Source organism: Bos taurus, chromosome 23, assembly GCF_002263795.3.
Source record: "Bos taurus isolate L1 Dominette 01449 registration number 42190680 breed Hereford chromosome 23, ARS-UCD2.0, whole genome shotgun sequence".
In the NCBI taxonomy this organism is placed as follows: domain Eukaryota; kingdom Metazoa; phylum Chordata; class Mammalia; order Artiodactyla; family Bovidae; genus Bos; species Bos taurus.
Window position 1 is genome coordinate 8,953,990 of NC_037350.1, and position 18,760 is coordinate 8,972,749.

General features: G+C 43.3%; 1 protein-coding gene across 9 annotated transcripts in view; it reads left to right on the top strand.

The window, feature by feature from the left end:
• ANKS1A (ankyrin repeat and sterile alpha motif domain containing 1A) overlaps positions 1 to 18,760 on the top strand; it is a 168,953-nt gene that overhangs the window by 57,669 nt on the left and 92,524 nt on the right. For 5 of the 9 annotated variants that reach the window (XM_005223297.5, XM_005223298.4, XM_005223300.5 and 2 more), the window contains exons 2-4: positions 11,903 to 11,983; positions 14,300 to 14,456; positions 16,581 to 16,643. In XM_005223297.5, coding sequence (XP_005223354.1) covers positions 11,903 to 11,983; positions 14,300 to 14,456; positions 16,581 to 16,643 — 301 coding nt within the window. Of the gene's footprint in view, positions 1 to 11,900; positions 11,984 to 14,299; positions 14,457 to 16,580; positions 16,644 to 18,760 lie in introns of those variants that run through there. The other 4 variants (XM_005223299.4, XM_002697185.7, XM_024983955.2 and 1 more) reach the window with 2 other exon arrangements.

Below are 18,760 nucleotides of genomic sequence, written 5' to 3' on the forward strand. Positions count from 1 at the left end.
CCCTTCTTTCCCCCTCCCCACAAATATTTGCATATTTCCTGTGTGCTTGTTGCTTGGGAATGGGGCACAGTCTCTACTGTCATAGAGGATGCAGTGTGGCAGGAATCAGGATTTTGAACTCCGGAGACCATTCTCATGCAGTTCAGCACTTCTGTGCCTTTCTTGCAATTGTGAAACAGAAATGGAATGCTTAAGTGTTAAGAAGCCAGGCTAAAGTAAACTGAATCAAATAAAAATTAAGGGCCCCCAAAGTAATTGCATAAACGGTAAGGGAAATATGGCTTGTAAAAAAGTGATTATACTTGCATTATTCCTCATGACTTCCTCGTGGTCAGAGCGGAACGCTCCCACAGTGACGCTCACGTCCACAGCCATGCAGAGACTCTGTGCTTCCTCCTGCCTCCATTCCCATTCCCCCTTCTGGGTACAGTGACTGAACCTCGCAGTTACTGGAGTGAATGTATAAGGTTTCTCACAGCCCTTGCTCTCCGGAAACTTGCCCGTGTGTGTGTGGTGTGGTGTGGCTTGTGCGCAGTTAACTCACTAGAAACAGGAGATTGTTGTCCTTGGCAGGAGAGGGGAGAGCTCCTTGCTGGCGTTGTGGAACAAGAAGAACATCCTTTTTGTGATGTTTGTGAGTTGTATCACCTGTAAGTTTAAAATGGGGCATTGCCTTTCCTCTGTGTTTGTCTCTCGCAAGGGAATAAACCCTTCAAAGTCACTGCCTTTCATCACACATTTGAAACACCAAACCCATGGCCACAAAAGCCAAGGTGACCAGAAATACACATTTCACGCTGACAAGGACTTGTTCACCCTGGCGTGTGGTGTCAGAATCGTTTCTGTACCAACCTCAACAGGGGGCCATTTCTGCCCACTTGAGTTCTTTTTTGGGAAAGCAGCCACTTCCAGCTCTTGGCTCTGAATTTCAGGTGTTTCCTCTGTATTTTTGATTACTATGCTTTTGCTGCTTTCTTGATTTTAAAATTTTAGAATTTTTATCTGTCTCTGTTAAGGAAGAGCAGGGTTTAGCTTTCTTTCACTTGCTAGGTCCGCTGCCTCCCCCTTCATCCTTCAGATATACGACAATTTTTAGTTAATCAGTATCTAATGTTTATATTATTACGGCTATTAGTATTATTCACCTGCCAAACCAATTAGTATACTACAATCCTCTCTCTCTCTCCTTTTTCTTGTATTACCTGTCTTGGTGGTTTTCTGAGTTTCCTATATCTAGCTCAGTTTTTTCTTTTTTTTTTTTTTAGTAAGATCTAGTAGGCATTTATAAAACATTCCATATAACTCTGGCAGAATACATATTATTTTTTTCAATTGCCTGTAGAACATATACCAAGATAGACCATATGCTAAGCTACATAAGACAAAAGTTGGTATCTGTTTTCTGATCACAGTGGAATCAAACTAGAAATCAGTAACATTAGACAACAGGAAAATCTCCAAATGCTTAGAATCTAAACAACACACTTCTAAATAATCCATGAGTTAAGAAGTCTCAGGGAAATTAAAAAAATAACTGAACTAAATGAAAATGCTATCAAACTGTGTGGGATGCAGCCAAGGCAGGGCTGAGAGGGAATTTTTTAAAAATTTCTTATTTTTATATTGGGGTATAGCCGCTTAACACTGTTTTGATGATTTCCGGTGAACAGCGAAAGCATTCAGCCATACTTATCCAGCTCACTCTTTTTTTTTTTTTTGGCCGGGAGAAATATCAACAACTTTGTTTATTTATTTATTTATCTTTTTTTTTTTAATTTAATTTCATTTAACTTTACAATATTGTATTGGTTTTGCCATATATCAAAATGAATCTGCTACAGGTATACATGTGTTCCCCATCCTGAACCCTCCTTCCTCCTCCCTCCCCAGCTCACTCTTAACTCCTAAACTACAGCCGTAGATTTTGAATCCCTGAATACTCTTTTCCAAGTCCCAGGCAGACACGTCAGTTGATCTCGTCAGTTTCGTGTTCTCCTGCATCCCCAAAGCCCCGCGTCCGCCAGGGCGGCTGGGGGTTCTTGAGGCTCACTCCACTCCGTGCTTTATTCCCTTTGCCTTTTTTTTGTTGTTGTTCGGTTTCCTGGATGCCCGTCTTCCTCTTTTTTGACTTGCTCATTTATTTGGTAGAGCACATCCTCCAGTCACTTCCTGATAAAAGGGTGTGTGGGAGGTAAAATTTAAGACTCTGCATGTCTAAAAATATCTTTATTCTCTTTTTATACTTGACTGATTTTTGGTCTGCTATAGAATTCTAGGTTGGAAATCATTTCACTTTTGAATTTTGAAAGTACTGCTTTTTTGTCTTATAGCTTCCAGAAATGAAAGCCGTAAGACTTTGTGAAAATCTTGAAATAATTGAAAATTTGATGCACTCAATCCTTTGTATGCAAACTATTTTTTCTCTCTGGAAAATATATTGTCTTTATCCCATGTGTTTAGAAATTTCATTGTGCCATGAGGGGAATGGGTCTTTCTAAAAATTATTCTTTGTATTGAATTTAGGATGGACTGTTTAAACTGGAAGTTCACATTCTTCAGTTCTAGGAAAATTTCTTAAGTTATTTCTTTGATAATTTTCTCCTCTTTCTTTTCTCTGGAACTTTTGGTTCTCTAATTTTCTTATCTTTTCTCTGGAATTTCCCCATCTCTTCTTTTGGTTCCACGTTCTGCAAGGTTTACACAGCTTTATCATCAAGCTCTTTGTTTATATTTATATTTCTACCATCATGTGTTTAATTTCCAAAAGCTTTACACTGATGTAGTTTTTTCTAATCCTGTTCTTGTGTGATAATAGGTTTCTTCGGTTGAGGTTTTATTTGGTTTCTTATTTGTGCTCCTTTGAGTCACTTTATTTTGTTCTGTATTCTGTCTTTTCGTGTTTGCTTTCCTCAGATGTATCAGGATCCTTGGTTGTCATTTTTGTTTAAGCTTCCTCGTGGCTCAGATGGTAAAGAATCTGCCTGCGATGAAGGAGACTTGGGTTTGATCCCTGGGTTGGGAAGGTCCCCTGGAGAAGGGCACAGCAACCCACTCCAGTGTTCTTGCCTGGAGAATCCCATGGACAGAGGAGCCTGGTGGGCTACAGTCCATGCATCACAAAGAGTTGGACACGACTGAGCATCCGAGCACTCCTGCCTGGGTGCAGGAATGAGAGTCTTCTGGCTGCCCTGGATGTGACTGGGGACTTGGTGGCCTGTCGCTGCCTTGTATAGAATTCGTATTGGGTCCTCGTTTCCAGCTCCTCCTCATGCCTGGGCTCCTGTGCCACCAGGGGCCTCTAATCCCCGAGCCTTCCCTGATCAGTTGGCCTCTCCTTCTCTGGCTGCAGGGATTCTTTCTTTCAGCTTTGCTAATTTCTCTACTTTTCATCTTCTAAAAACACCACCATTTTATGTTCACTGTTATTTTTCTCCTATTCTTTTTGTTTTTACCCTCATTTTAATGAGGATTGAGCAGAAATAAAAATACACATTCAGTGTTTCCCAGTTAACTAAAATTGTTTTGGGTTTTTTTGTATGATTGTTTCATGTCTGCGAGTTTTGTCTTTCTCCAGAGATCACCGGCTTCTCTTACAATGAAAGTGGCTTCCCTTTTCTCTCTCCTTTCAACAGTTCAGTATGTGAAAAGCATTTTAGTAAGGATGTGTCAAATTCATTTGAGTGAGATGAAGTTTTTGTAAAATTAGACGGACTTTGGACAGTGTTTCCTTGTGTTGGAAAACCTCAGTCCTTTCTGAGGTTTAGAGATAAGTTTGCCTCTGTAAGGATGACCAAAAGAGGGAAACAGCGAACGCCTTTGGCAGAAAAAGGCTGATGAGACAAACTCCTGTTTAGACCATAATGATTTAATGAGGACCTGATGGAGAGCTGCCGAGAGCCTCTCTTCCCCCCTCAAGTTCATTGCCATTGCTTCCTCTTCAAAGAACCGGTGATGGAGCAGGCCCTGTCCTGCCTTTGTGCTCAGAGTCTGACTTCCTGAGAACTAATGCAGGAGGAGATGCATCATGGTCCAAGTTGTTTTGTCTCAACAGTCAAGGTCGAGAGCCTGAATAAACTGGAAGGAACACGCATTAGAAGTCAGACATGGGATTTTCTTTCCATTCCACATTAATTAGCTGTATGACAATCAGTAAGGCATTTGGATTTCAGTTTTCTTACCTATGAGATGGAAATAATGTGCTGATACTTTGCTACACCATAATGTGGTTGTAAGGGTTGAACAAGGGCATGTCAGCATTTGAGTGTTGTCATTTAAACTAGTCATGTAACCACAGCATTTCACACCATCATGTGCTGTGCTGTGCCTGGTCTCTCGGTCGTGTCTGGCTCTTTGCGATCCCGTGAACTGTAGCCCACCAGGCTGCTCTGTCCATGGGGATTCTCCAGGCAAGAACACTGGAGTAGGTTGCTGTGCCCTCCTGCAGAGGATCTTCCCGACCCAGGGATCGAACCCAGGTCTCCCACACTGCGCACAGATTCTTTTCATCTGAGCCACTAGGTAAGCCCAAGAATAGTGGAGTGGGTAGCCTAGACCATCATGTCTACCTACTGATTGACTAGACATCTACACGTGGGAGTCAAATTCATTTCAGCCTCAACTAAACCCAAAACAAAACTCCCTGTGCCTGCCCCCCAGCACACACTGTCACAGTCACAAAGCAAATCAACACTACTTTTCCTCCTTAATTTACTGTCTCATTAGCCACCCCTCTCCCCATTTAGTCACCAGATCCTGTCTTTTCTATTGAATCTTCTTTTTTCTCCATCTGCCCTGCCACGCCCTTTGTTCAGGTCCTCACTTCATGCCCAAATCACTAACTTGGAAGTTAGTCTGGTCTCCATCATTTCTGTAAATGCTTAGCATAATGATTTTTCCCCAATTGAGACATATTTCAGACCATCACAACAGTATGGTAAATAACAGATTTATTAGGTTCCCATCTAGGTTACTTCCCAGCTGTCAACAGAAAGATTTTTCTAAAATACACATCTAATCATTCCCTGCTTGAAACTTTGCAGTGGCACATAGGAGCCTTCATGGCTTGGCTCTGCCTACCTGTCCATCCACGCATTCACTATCATGCTCCAGCCACTCAAAATAATTGGTAATTGCATTTGCCCCAGTTTGCTGGGACTACTAAGGAGACCTTGAATTTGAGTTTCCTCTTTTTTTTTTTTTTACTATAGTTGCTTTAAAATTCTGTGTTAGTTTCTACTGTACAGCAAAGTGAATCAGTTGTGTGTGTGTGTGTGTGTGTGTGTGTGTGTGTCCCCTCTTTTGGACTTCCTTTCCATTTAGATCACCACAGAGCATTGAATAGAGTACCTGATGGCTGTTTCCTCTTTGCTGCTTCTGCCTGGCTGATTGTCTAAGCTTTAAAGGCTCAGCTCAAATGTCTTCCTTTTCTTCAGGGCCTCCCTTATTCCCATTTCCCCATCAGCTACACTTTGCATACTTTCCAGAATGTCACGCACTGTGTTGTCATTTGTTTACTTGTGTGACTTCCTCACTCTCCTCTAGGGTGGAGACTATGTAGCACTCTGGCCTGTGCCAGATGGGGCCTGAACATATATGCAGTTGAACTGGATTGGACCCTGCCTGCCCGTTGAGATACCATTACTTCTCTCTGTAAAGTAAGCAGTTAGGTGACTGGACCACATGAAGCAGGCTTGCTGCCAGCTAAGAGCCACTGAACGGGGCACCATTTGATCCTGATCCCACAGAGCAGTCACAGGTGAAGGTGGTCTGGCCACTTTGGTTTCAACTTACAGTTTTTCTATCTCTGTTTTATGTAAAAACATCTCAAATGCAGTATTTTTACATGTCCCATCAAGAGATTGTGGCCATTTCTAATGGATATGAGGAAGCAGGTTTGTCATGTTTCATGGAGATCATGTCACACTGGGGTCGCAGGTTCCGTTCAGTTCAGTCGCTCAGTCGTGTCCGACTCTTTGCGACCCCATGAATTGCAGCACGCCAGGCCTCCCTGTCCATCACCAACTCCCGGAGTTCACTCAGATTCACGTCCATCGAGTCAGTGAAGCCATCTAGCCATCTCATCCTCTGTCGTCCCCTTCTCCTCCTGCCCCCAATCCCTCCCAGCATCAGAGTCTTTTCCAGTGAGTCAACTCTTCGCATGAGGTGGCCAAAGTACTAGAGTTTCAGCTTTAGCATCATTCCTTCCAAAGAAATTCCAGGGCTGATCTCCTTCAGAATGGACTGATTGGATCTCCTTGCAGTCCAAGGGACTCTCAAGAGTCTTCTCCGACACCACAGTTCAAAAGCATCAATTCTTCAGCTCTCAGCTTTCTTCACAGTCCAACTCTCACATCCATAGATGACCACTGGAAAAACCATAGCCTTGACTAGACGAACCTTTGTTGGCAAAGTAATGTCTCTGCTTTTGAATATGCTATCTAGGTTGGTCATAACTTTTCTTCCAAGGAGTAAGCGTCTTAATTTCATGGCTGCAGTCACCATCTGCAGTGATTTTGGAGCCCAAAAAAATAAAGTCTGACACTGTTTCCACTGTTTCCCCATCTATTTCCCATGAAGTGATGGGACCAGATGCCATGATCTTCGTTTTCTGAATGTTGAGCTTTAAGCCAACTTTTTCACTCTCCACTTTCACTTTCATCAAGAGGCTTTTTAGTTCTCTTCACTTTCTGCCGTAACGGTCGCAGGTTAGGAAAAACCAAATGTTAGAAGTTGCAAACTGGTGGCCCTTGGGCAGTTCTTGTACACTGCTGTGCTCTCAGAAACATGAAGGATTCCCTTAAAGGGCTTAAAATATGTAGCATGGAAGCACAGCATAAGGGTTTTCCCTGTGGTTTAAGGTCAAGTCTGATGAATGCTGTGGTGAGAGTGCACTGGGTGTTTAGGACTCTCCTGCACCGTTTTTAGGTTTTGTTCTTGTTTTTCCCTTGGTTCTCATAGTGCACTGTGTCCTGCTCTTGTCTGTTAGTGAGTGGCCCTTTGGTACTGCTTTAGAAAAACCTCATAGAACAGCTGCGGTAGCGAGGAAGACCTAGATTGTAAATAGCTCTTTTCTTGGGCTTCCAAAAAGGAAGAAACTTGGGTGGAGGGGGATGTTACTACCATCCTGTCTGAAGCTAAGACTCCAAACAGAGAGCTGACAGTTCTCCATTTTCATTTAGGTTTTATTTAATATATTCCCCATTCCTTCAAATTTCTAGATAGGCATTTAGAGGAAATGCTTAGAGAAAAAGGAGGGGTAAAGGTCTTACCAAGTTGGGAAAGCTGCAGCTTCTTGCAGGAAATTCCTTATCTCTCTGCCTTGTCTTTTCTCATTGTTTTGAGATAGTTTTACTGCTGGAATGGGCTATCCAGACTTAACCACCTCTAAACCAGAGACGTGGAGGGAAAAGTTAGAAAATGACAGAGGAATTGCTCAGTTCTGCCTTGTCATTAAAAGCAAGGGCCATTTAAGTGTCAGGGGTTTTTGTTTTGTTTTTCGGGTTTTTTTGGCTGCACTGGGTCTTTGTTTCAGGGTGTGGACGGTGCATGGGCTTAGTTGCCTCCGTGGCATGTGGAATCTTAGTTCCCTGACCAGGGATTGAACCCACATCCCCTGTGTTGGAAGGCGGATTCTTAACCATTGGACCACCAGGGAGGTCCCTAAACATTAGTGTTAAGGTTACTTTGGGACCTGAATTGAGAAAGTTGAAAAGGTAGCAGCTTGCTAATCTGATACTAGGAGCCAACAGATCTGATGTCCCAGCTGCTCTAACCTGTGTGAGGATTTCCTCTTTCCCAGCTCCTCTTATTTATTCCAGTCGCCTTGCTATTGTGTGCAGCGTTGTGTGACTACATCTTCACTTCATCTTGCCGTCCGCTTAGATCACAAGTCCCTGTTGGCCAAAGACCAAGAATGCCTTAAAGGAGAGTTTTGGATCAGCCACTGATTTGGCTTATAATTTGGGGCAAATAATTTGTTTCTGGATTTCAGTGTCACCTATTTTGTAATAGAAAAATGATGATGTTTTGTTTTGTGGGGCAAATTGACTCTAAATATGAAAAGTCTACCTCCTAAATTTTCTAGATCTGTTTCACTTTCCAACATTCTATTCATTGTCAGGCATCGGTTTATAATTTTTGGTTTAGGAAATGAGTTGTAAATGTGACATAGATAATTGCTTTTAGCTCTGTTTGAAAGATGCTACAGGAATCCAAGCTTAATGGAGGATGAGGACCCCAGGAAGTCCCTCAAGTTCCTGACCTTGTCACGAGTTTCCTTAACTGACAATGAACAAATAACTTAGCTATCAGAGTACACATGTCCTCTCTTTTCACTTAAAATTTATCTTGAGCTTTTAAGCCAAATACCTATATACTTATAAAAGTGACTCATTTACATATACAACCATTTATTGTTACTATTTTGATTTTCTGCTCTTCTTTTCTCTGTACGTGGCTTCCTTCCCATCATTTAAAAATATTATAAAAACACCACTACGTGAATGCCTTCTCATCACTGTGTTCTGAATAGTGTGGCAGAATGTAGGGAAGAACCTGGAAGTCCTCCTCACACGCTACAGTGCCTCCCCACCCTGCCTCCTCTCCCAGAGGCAGACGGCCGTGCTCGGCGAGCGCTCTCTGCATTGCCATCCGTGGGGGGGGGTGTGTGCGTGTCTCTCTCTCTGTCTGTGTAAAACGAGGCCTCGTCTTTTATATATTATACAATGACTTGGCGAGTGCTCTCTGCATTGCCATCCGTGGGGGGGTGTGTGTGCGTGTCTCTCTCTGTCTGTGTAAAATGAGGCCTCGTCTTTTATATATTATACAGTGACTTGGTGAGCACTCTCTGCATTGCCATCTGTGGGTGTGTGTGTGTGTGTCTCTCTCTCTGTCTGTGTAAAATGAGGCCTCGTCTTTTATATATTATACAATGACTTGATGAGCGCTCTCTGCATTGCCGTCTGTGGGTGTGTGTGTGTGTGTCTCTCTGTCTGTGTAAAATGAGGCCTTGTCTTTTATATATTATACAATGATTTGGTGAGCACTCTCTGCATGGCCATCCGTGGGTGGGTGGGTGGGTGTGTGTCTGTGTCTGTGTAAAATGAGGCCTTGTCTTTTATATATTATGCAATGACTTGGCGAGCACTCTCTGCATTGCCATCCATGGGTGTGTGTGCGTGTGTGTCTGTGTCTGTGTAAAATGAGGCCTCGTCTTTTATATATTATACAGTGACTTGGTGAGCACTCTCTGCATTGCCATCCGTGGGTGTGTGTGCGTGTGTGTCTGTGTCTGTGTAAAATGAGGCCTCCTCTTTTATATATTATACAGTGACTTTTTTTTCCACTTCACAGTAACACAGTGCATCTTACAAAATCTTTCCTTGTCAGGACACATAGTCCAACTTGTTTTCTTGTCTTTCCTTTGTTGTTGTTAACTGTTAAGTAATAATTTATTTTGTGGGTGTACCTGGTGTTTAACTGCCCATCCATAGGTGGTCATTAAGTGTGTAGTTCTTACTCTGCAGTGAAGCATCCTGTACAAGGATGTGTGTCTGTGCACGTGTACGAGTGTTTCTGTTGGATAGCTGCCTGGAAGTGGAGATGCGGGCCCAGAGTGAATGCCTATTTTTGGTTTTGGTGGATGCTGCCAAATTGTATTCCTGGAGGAATTCACCAGTTTAAACTCATACCAGTTGAATTTAAGACTTTGTTTCCCTGATCTTCACAAGCGTTTTATAATGTCATTATTTTTGTCAGGCTGATAGGCAAAAAGAAGTATGTGATTATTTTAGTTTGCATTCTTCTACATTGCGTTTCTGTAGATCTAGGCTTTCTGATTTCTGCCTTTTAGGAATCCCTCAGTGTTGCCAGTTGCTTGATAACATTTTTTTTTTCCCCCTTGGGTTGAATCTATCAGTTATCTGTGGAATAGGGTAGAAATTGTTTCACTTCACACAACTTTAGATAGGAGATGGAGTGAGCTTGTGTACCCAATCCACTATCCTGATAAATCTCTCATATATATTTTTCCTCTATAGTATTTACAGTGTTGTTTCTTCTTTTCTCCTTAGCATTATATTGTATTCTCTGTTCTTACTAGATAGCAGTATAAATGGTACTTAATTCTATAAGTCTACACCTTAATTATTATTTCTCTATTGATGGACTTTTGGACTGTTTCTAATATTTTATTGTTATAAATAATGCTGCTTCCAACATCTGCGTGTCAAGTCTCTGTGCCCAGATGGTTTTACTGGTGATTCTTTATCATTTTAGTGCTCTATGTCAGTGATTCCTGGATATAGAAATAGGTAGATAGCTGCCCAGGTGATCTGTGACTTAAATCTAACACTGATATACCCAATAATGAGAGCACAAAAATCAAAAACTTTAGACCAGCCTCACTTAGGAATGCAGATGTGAAAATCCTAATCCTGAGTAAAATGCTCTCAAGTAAAATTCATTGACATGACCCTAATGGATAAGTGGCAAATAAGGTTTATTTCAGGAATGAAAGAATGACTCAGTATTAAGGAAGCTATTGATAACATTTTAGTTGGTTCATTGTGAAAAACTATGATTTTATCCATAGAGGTAAAAGCATTTAAACAGTATTTCTAATACATTTTTAAAAGGAAGAAAAAAAATAAGATACTTCCTTTACATGTTATGGAGTGTCTACCTCAGGTCAACTGTCAACAGCATTAGAGGCGTTCTCATCAAAAGCAAGGACAAAACAAGGCTGCCCTCTGCTACTTAATGTTAGAAGTTCTGGCCAGTGTAGCAAGGTATGAAACAGGGGTCATAATTAAGACTTCAGGGATTAAATGAGGTGACATTTCAACCTTCTTAGTGTGGTATTTTTGATTCAAATAAGGTGCTCATTCCAGTACTCTTGCCTGGAAAATCCCATGGACGGAGGAGCCTGGTAGGCTGCAGTCCATGGGGGTCGCCAAGAGTCAGACACAACTGAGCGACGTCACTTTCACTTTTCACTTTCATGCATTGGAAAAGGAATTGGCAACCCACTCCAGTGTTCTTGCCTGGAGAATCTCAGGGTCGGGGGAGCCTGGTGGGCTGCCGTCTATGGGGTCGCACAGAGTCGGACACAACTGAAGCGACTTAGCAGTAGCAGCAAGGTGCTCATTGTAGATTCTGTTGTTATTCTTTTTATTACCAATAAGACATATTCACAAAGGAAAGGCAAAATTGTCCGTTGCATCTTAACACATGTATCTGGGTGCTTTTATGAACATGGGTTCTTTGATTTTGGTCCTTGTGGTCGAATGATCCTGATAATCTGTCTGGTCTATGCTGAGGTCTCTCCAGCCTTCAGTCACCAGCCTTAGAGGTGAGTGCCCATACCTATAACTGACAAGTGGTTTCATTCAGTGTTATTTTTGATGACCTTTCAAAGAGCATTTCTTACAAGCCTGACAGTTTTCAGAGGCACAAGTCCCAGACTGAGTGAATAAAGAAGTTACCAGTGAGGAGAAGGACACAGGAAAACAAGCTCTGGAATGATGACAGTGCTGTCCTGGCACTTGACCCCTTACAGGAAGCTGCTGGTGTGCCCTCAGCGCCGTGTGCTCCTGCAGTGGGGCACATGCCACGTGCTCCTGCAGCGGGGCACACGCCGTGTGTTTCTGCAGCGGGGCATGCGACACGTGCTCCTGCAGTGGGGCACGCGCCGTGTGTTTCTGCAGCGGGGCACACGCCGCGTGCTCCTGCAGTGGGGAACACGCCGTGTGTTTCTGCAGCGGGGCATACGCTGTGTGTTTCTGTGGGCATGGCTGCCGTCCTGTGTCAGGAGTCATATGGAAGTGACCTGTTGGGTTAAACACCACGCTGGATTTTTCCCAAAGGTTTGGTTTGTGACTTCAGTCTTTCTTTTTCCTTGTAGCATTTGGAGAGGGCCAAATGTGAACTGTGTTGACAGCACTGGGTACACACCTCTGCACCATGCTGCTTTGAATGGCCATAAGTAAGTATTAATGTGCTATGTTCCTGCCCCACTCTTCAAAACTCAGGCCTCAGGTTGTCTTTTTTTCTTTTTTTCCTTCCTTTAAAGATGTACTAAGCAGGGATGCTGAAAAACAGAGGAAAACTAAATTTAGTCTGTCCAGAATTCTTGAGTCTCTGTTTAGTGTATACTTTAAACCTCGTTTCCTAACCCTTGCTCCAAAATAACGTTAAAAGCTTCTTTTCCCCTCTGAAATGGATCAGCGCCACACAGTGATCTGAATATGACGCTCACATTCGGGGATGCTAGATCGTAATGCGGCTGGATAATCTACCAGGTGACCAGCCTCTTTATAAGCTGAAAAGAAATCGAGTGGTCGGGAGAATCTTTCTGTTTATCTTTCTGCTTGACACTCTTTCCTCATAAAAGTAGCCTTGTACACAACAAGAACCATTCTTGAGGGGAAAATACACCAATAATATGGCCTATTTAATTCTCTTAAGTACAGAGAAGTTCTTCGGATTTGTTATGTGGGATTTGTGTGGAAGCTTTTCTGGAGGTGTGCTCTGGCGGCCTGAGGCAGGCCCTGCCCTTCAGTGAAGGGGACCGGGCAGGCCCAGGGCAGGGGCAGGCCCCGCGGGGGACTGCAGGCGCAGTGGGTAGATTTGCTGGAAGATGGAAACCGAAAACCGGAGTGTAGCAAAAGAGAGGGCGCCGGCGAGAGTTTGAGGCCTAATATGAGAGAAGATAAGCTGTAGCAGTTTAGTTTTTAGAAAAAACAGTTTATTGGGACCGTTTAGACTTTTCTGAGCAGGGAGCCGAGCCTTGCCACCTTGTGGTATTCTCTATCACTTTGGCAGTACTTGGCCCAGCCTAAGTGTCCACTGGGCTTCCCTGGTGGCTCAGGAGTAAAGATTCCTCCTGCCAATGCAGGAGACTTGGATTCGATCCCGGAATCGGAAACATCCCCTAGAGGAGGAAATGGCAACCCACTCCACTATTCTTGCCTGGGAAATCCCCTGGACAGAGAAGCCTCAGTGGCTACAGTCCATAGAGTCACAAAAGAGTCAGACATTGCTTAGTGACTAAACAATGACAACAACAAAATGACTCCAGTATGCTTTTCTAAGGTGAAGTAAAAGTCGCTCAGTTCTGACCAACTCTTTGCGACCCCATGGACTATACAGTATATGAAATTCTCCAGGTCAGAATACTGGAGTGGGTAGCCATGCCCTTCTCCAGGGGATCTTCCCAACCCAGGAATCAAACCGGGGTCTCCTGCATTGCAGGTGGATTCTTTATCAGCTGAGCTATCAGGGAAGGCCCTAAAATATGTTGAATGTGATTATTTTCTGTAGTGCGGTCTTTTCTGTAACCATCTTAAACAAAGCTAACAGATAATCTGTAGAGACTTCCTCCCCCTTAAATAGTGGGGTGAAAGTGAAAGTGAAGTCGCTCACTCGTGTCCAACTCTTTGGGACCCCATGGACTGTAGCCTATCAGGCTCCTCCATCCATGGGATTTTCCAGGCAAGAGTGCTGGAGTGGATTGCCATTTCCTTCTCAAGGGGACCTTCCCGACCCAGGAATCGAACCCGGGTCTCCCGCATTGTAGACAGACGCTTTACCGTCTGAGCCACCAGGGAAGCCAAATAGTGGGGTAGCCAGAGTTAAAGTGGATCTTGGACTTAAATGACTGTAGCTTGTTAGCCAAGTTCACCTCCATATTCTGTTTTTATTTACAGTGGGGATTTTCTTGGACCTCATGTGCATGGGGATAATTATACATTTTTATCTGCTTAATTAGTGGTGTCACCAAGAAGGAAGCCAAGTCCTCCTTCCTGGATGTACCAAGTGACGCCATGCGTGTCTTCTGCTTGCAGAAGTGTCTGTTTACGTTTGCAACCACTCTGAGTCGCTCTGCCCATCTTATTTCCAGCTCCCACTTCACCAAATGCTTTGAATAATGTGGTGAATCATGATATTTGTTTTGTGTACTACTTTTATGTAAGTTCTGTCCCTGAATGCTGTTTCAACATCACAAACAAGGAAACCAGACTTTTTCAAGATAATGGAAAATAAATGGATTATCTAGAAAATAGCTAAACCAGGAGGTGAAGAGACAGTTGGGGTGTGGTTCAAGATGACTCAGCCGCTTGTCAACAGCTGTTCAAGTAGTCAGGGAATTAAAAGGAAGAATCAGGTGATAAGCTCAGGTAGAGATGGGAGCCAGGTGAGCTCCTCTCTGTGAATGGGCTTCCTGCTACACAGACATGCAGAGCTGCTGATAGGAAAGACTTGTGGGTTCTGCAACTCACAGTCGATTTTTGCCTTTTAGGGATGTGGTCGAGGTTCTTCTGAGGAACGACGCGCTGACCAACGTGGCTGACTCTAAAGGCTGTTATCCGCTGCACTTGGCAGCCTGGAAAGGAGACGCCCAGATAGTGCGATTGCTCATCCATCAAGGGCCCTCACACACCAAAGTCAATGAACAGGTTGGAAGGAAGGGACGCTTTCTCCACACAGCTCCAGCCAGACCTTGGCAGCCACCTCAGGCCCACAGCTCAGATCTAAGGGAACCAGCTCTTCCCTGGCCTAAGAGTAATTCCCCTCTTCCCAATGCCACTCTTTTTAGTGAATCAGAGAGACCTTGTACCATGAAGGGTGTATTTCCTATGCAGATTTGGAATAGTACTGTAACAGCACAAGGCTGGAAATAATGCACATCCTGCACACTTGCCCAGGGCTCATTTTAAACTGGGTTCCTGCCATCAACATGGCAGTGCAGCTTGAGCTGCTAAACAAAACACTCCAGCGCGTGTCAGGACTGTGGAGACCATGTTGTTTTGTGTGTATCAGAACTCTCAGAAGTGGAGGCATGCATTGCTGTTAGCTGAAAAACGAAGACATTTAAGTGGAGGCCAGAGGTGACACAGCGGAATGAAGATCATTTCAGTGATGTCCTCTAATGTTCACTTAAGACTGACCATTCTTAAATTAACACGTGATGCAGTATTATTAACCAAAGTACAGATTTTGTTCATTTTCACAAAGTTTTATGCTAGTGTCCATTATTTGTCTTCATACCTTATTCAAGAGTCCATAGTGTATTTCGTTACATGAAGTAGCTTCGGCTGCCGGCAACAAATGCTGGTAGATTTTCTTTTCATTCTTATTCTGTTAAAAATATTTTCTAATTTTCCTTGTTATGGCATCTTAGATAAACCCATCATTTAAAAGTGGACATTTAATTTCCAAATACATGGGGGTTTTTAAGTAAAAAAAAAAACAACAAAAAAAACACATTCTTTGACAAAGCAGAGTATTCTTAAAAAATAAAAAAGGCAGCTTTTGAGCAGAAACCCCATACACTGGCCATGGATTCAGGTGCCCTTAGACTGTACCTCCTCTTCTTTATATGTAGTCCTTTGGGAAAGTTATATTTGAATTATGAAGTTCTAGACCAGCCTTTCATGAAGTGTAACTCCCTACAGTTTGGGTCTGAGATGGTGTCGATTTGCGAGGAGATGGGCCCTCTCTCTATGACGAGCCATTCTCCTCTTTCTCTCTCTGCTCTGAGCTGAAGTAGGTGCTTGAATGAGAGAGATCCTGCCCGTTCTCAATAAATTTAGGATTCTTTTCCTAATGACGTTGATGAGAGGAGGTTGTTCAGTGGCCTCTGGGATTAGATCAGGCTTATTCCTCAAAAAAACCAGGAAACCATTCTTGAAGTCCCTCCGGCAGCAGGACCATGTGCATTCTCAGTGAGCTGTTCAGAGCAGAGCGGGCTCTGGAGTCACCGAGAGGTTCGAGAAGACTGCTGTGGTGCTCCCAGCCCTCTCCATTTGGAGAAAGAGAGTGTGTGTAGCTGTTCATCAGCTTCCCTTCCCCCTGCAGGCTGTATTTTCTGGATAGGTGAGCAACAGACATTCCAGATTGTGGATGAGGATGTTTGCTTTATAACATTAGGAAGGAAAATCATCTCTTTAAGCCTGCCTCTTACCTAAATGCAGTTTTACTCCTCCTAGCTAACATGGTGGTGATTGCTCTTACCTGGGGGAAATATTTTAAAGAGGTTTGCTATTAACCAATATCCCTCAAAGTTGAAAAATCACACACTAAAGTCCTCTTAAATGAAGAAATTTTCAGCCACCATTCCTAATCCTGTCTCTGCTCACTTTTGCCTTGGAGCACAGCTGCTTGGGTTTTTGAGCCTCTGGAGTGTGCTAGCTTGTCCTGCTCACAGCCACCTCCCGCCTGGAGTGTCTGTTGATAGGTGGCACCCCGGCCCCGTGCTTTGCATATCTGGCAGGCAGGTGGGTGGGGCAGGGGCTGGGCACAACCTCTGCAAGAGCTGGAAGAAACTAATGTACCTAGGCAGTGGTTACAAGTACTTCACTGGTTTATTAAAAACCATTAATGTTGCTCCAGTTGGAAGCTTGGTCAAGAGGGGTGATGACAGATGACCTGAAGGTTGTCTTCTTCCGTTAACTTCCTTTTGAGGCGCCCAGAGGACAGATCCGAGTTGGTGTAGTGTTGGGGCCCCTCAGGGCTGTGCATTGCATTGATATATTTCATCCATTTTATCATCACATTTTCTTTTCCTCTCCTTTTTATAGAATGCTCTTGAGATCAAAGAACTCAAAAAGTACGGCCCCTTTGACCCTTATATCAATGCCAAGGTGTGTACTTTGCTGCCAGGATTTCTCTGCATCATTTCTCCAAGCTGCACTTTCTGTTCTGTCCTCTCTAGCTTCCACTCTTGTCCGCTCAGACTCTTCTTCATCATCCTGACGTTTGTCTGCTTCTGTCCATCTGCTTCTGGCTTGCCTGGTAATGGGAAAACACAGCTTCAGTGGGTTTTGGTTTGTTTTGAAAACCCATACCAGTTCTGGAAAGGTTGGGTGTTTTTTCTGGAATGTCTGAAAAGCTTCAAAGTGGCAGAAATGGGGAAAGAGAAGGGACCATGTATAGCCATAATTTACTACCATGATTTCTAAAATCATTTGAATTCAAAAAAGAAAAATGCAATTAAAAGATGTCAGAAAATGATTTAATTGTACTTTCTAGATTAATTTTTTTAGGTTTGCTTTTTATATTTCTTTTGAGATGGAACTGGGTTTTCTGTAGCTCGTGGTGAAGATGTGGCCGAGGGGCATGGGTGACTGTTTTACCCGTAAAAGCTGCTGGTGTGGTTTCCCTCTCTTTCTTTGAGTTTGCGCCTGAATCTTTATTTAAAGCCTAAGTCTCTTCTCCCTAGCCATAGCTTCTCTCTCTGCTTGGACACTCTTGGCTCTTAGAACAGCTCAGAAGTAGGAAATTAAGTTGCAAGGCCAAGCAGGGCACTGGCCTTGAGTCTCCCTCCCTGAGGCTGGGACAGATAACGGGCTGGTGTAGTGATGAACATCCAGCCGCGGGCCTCTACTGCCTCTGGAGGCAGAGCTTGTGGGTTGGGTGATGATGTTAGCCTCTCTCCTCTGCACTCTCACCTGCTGTTTTTGACTCAAGTTTTTGTTCAGATGAGGTTTTTCACTTTGGCAACAATCTGGAGTCTGGTTGAGTCACTGCATTGTTCATATCAGCTCCCTTTCACTTGCTCTGAGTTCAGCAGCTGCTGGGAAGGGATGCGTGAGGTCCTTCTGTGTGTTTTCAAATGCAAGACAGATATTTCATGGTTTTCACTAAGAGACACTGATTTAGCAAATGAGCTCCCTATGGGCTGGACCTCAGCAGGCTCTATGGGAGATTGCCCTCAGCTCTTGGGCCCTAACGGTGGAGAAGCAGCTTGATCTGGGGTGGTAAAACATGGTAGCTTTTGTTCTTGCCCACTCTTTCAATTCTGTTTCTAATCTTCCAGAGGGGAGGGTACTCTGTCTTCTTTTTATTGGAAGTAGTGTGGCATAGTGGAAAACCCTCATTGATCAAGGTCTTTCAAGTCAGATCCAAGTTTGAATTCTGTGGTGCCACTTACTGGTGTTGACTTGAACAAGTTACTTTATTTCTCTGAGCTTTAGTTTCTTCTTCTGTAAAATGGGGTTTACCATCTAATTGGCTGTATTATTGGAGTTCAAATAAGATCATGTACATGAAGTAAAAATATCTGATCAGTAGTAGTATTTGAGATTCTGATTTTAAGAGGTAGACATCATGTGGCATTTCTGAAAGGCCATTTTGGAATTTGTTCTTTGTTACTAGTTGGGGGGCACTTAATGCAACATTGCTCCATTGGTCCGGTCAAGGTTTTGTTTTGCGGGGAGGCACCTTGAAGTGATTGTTTCCCACTTGGTGGTTGGTTAGTTAGCTTATAAAGCTCTGATTAAAGGGTAAGACTTTGGTTCTTAAAAGCAGATTTTCCTATCCCTTGATTTTACACACGTAAAAGAAACTTAGTCTAAATGGAATAAGAACTTCTCTCTTTGTAAATAGTCTTCCCTCAGTATTCATGAGGATGTTGGTTCTAGGACCCGTGAGGATACTGTACTCAAGTTCTTATAATAAAATGGTGTAGTGTTTGCATGTAACCTACTTCTGTCCTGTACACCGTAAATCCTCTCTAGATTACTTATAATACCTAACAGTACAACGTAACACAATAATAATGCTGTATAAGTAGTTGCCGCCTGGGGACTTTGCTAGCAATCCAGTGGCTAAGACTCTGCCTTTCCAATGCAAGGGGTGTGGAACAGTCCCTAGTTGGGGAGCAAAGATCCCATGTGCTGTGGGGTGTGGCTGAAAAAAGACTAGTTGCTATGTGGAAAATTAAAGTTTTGCTTTTTGGAACTTTCTGGACTCCCTCCCT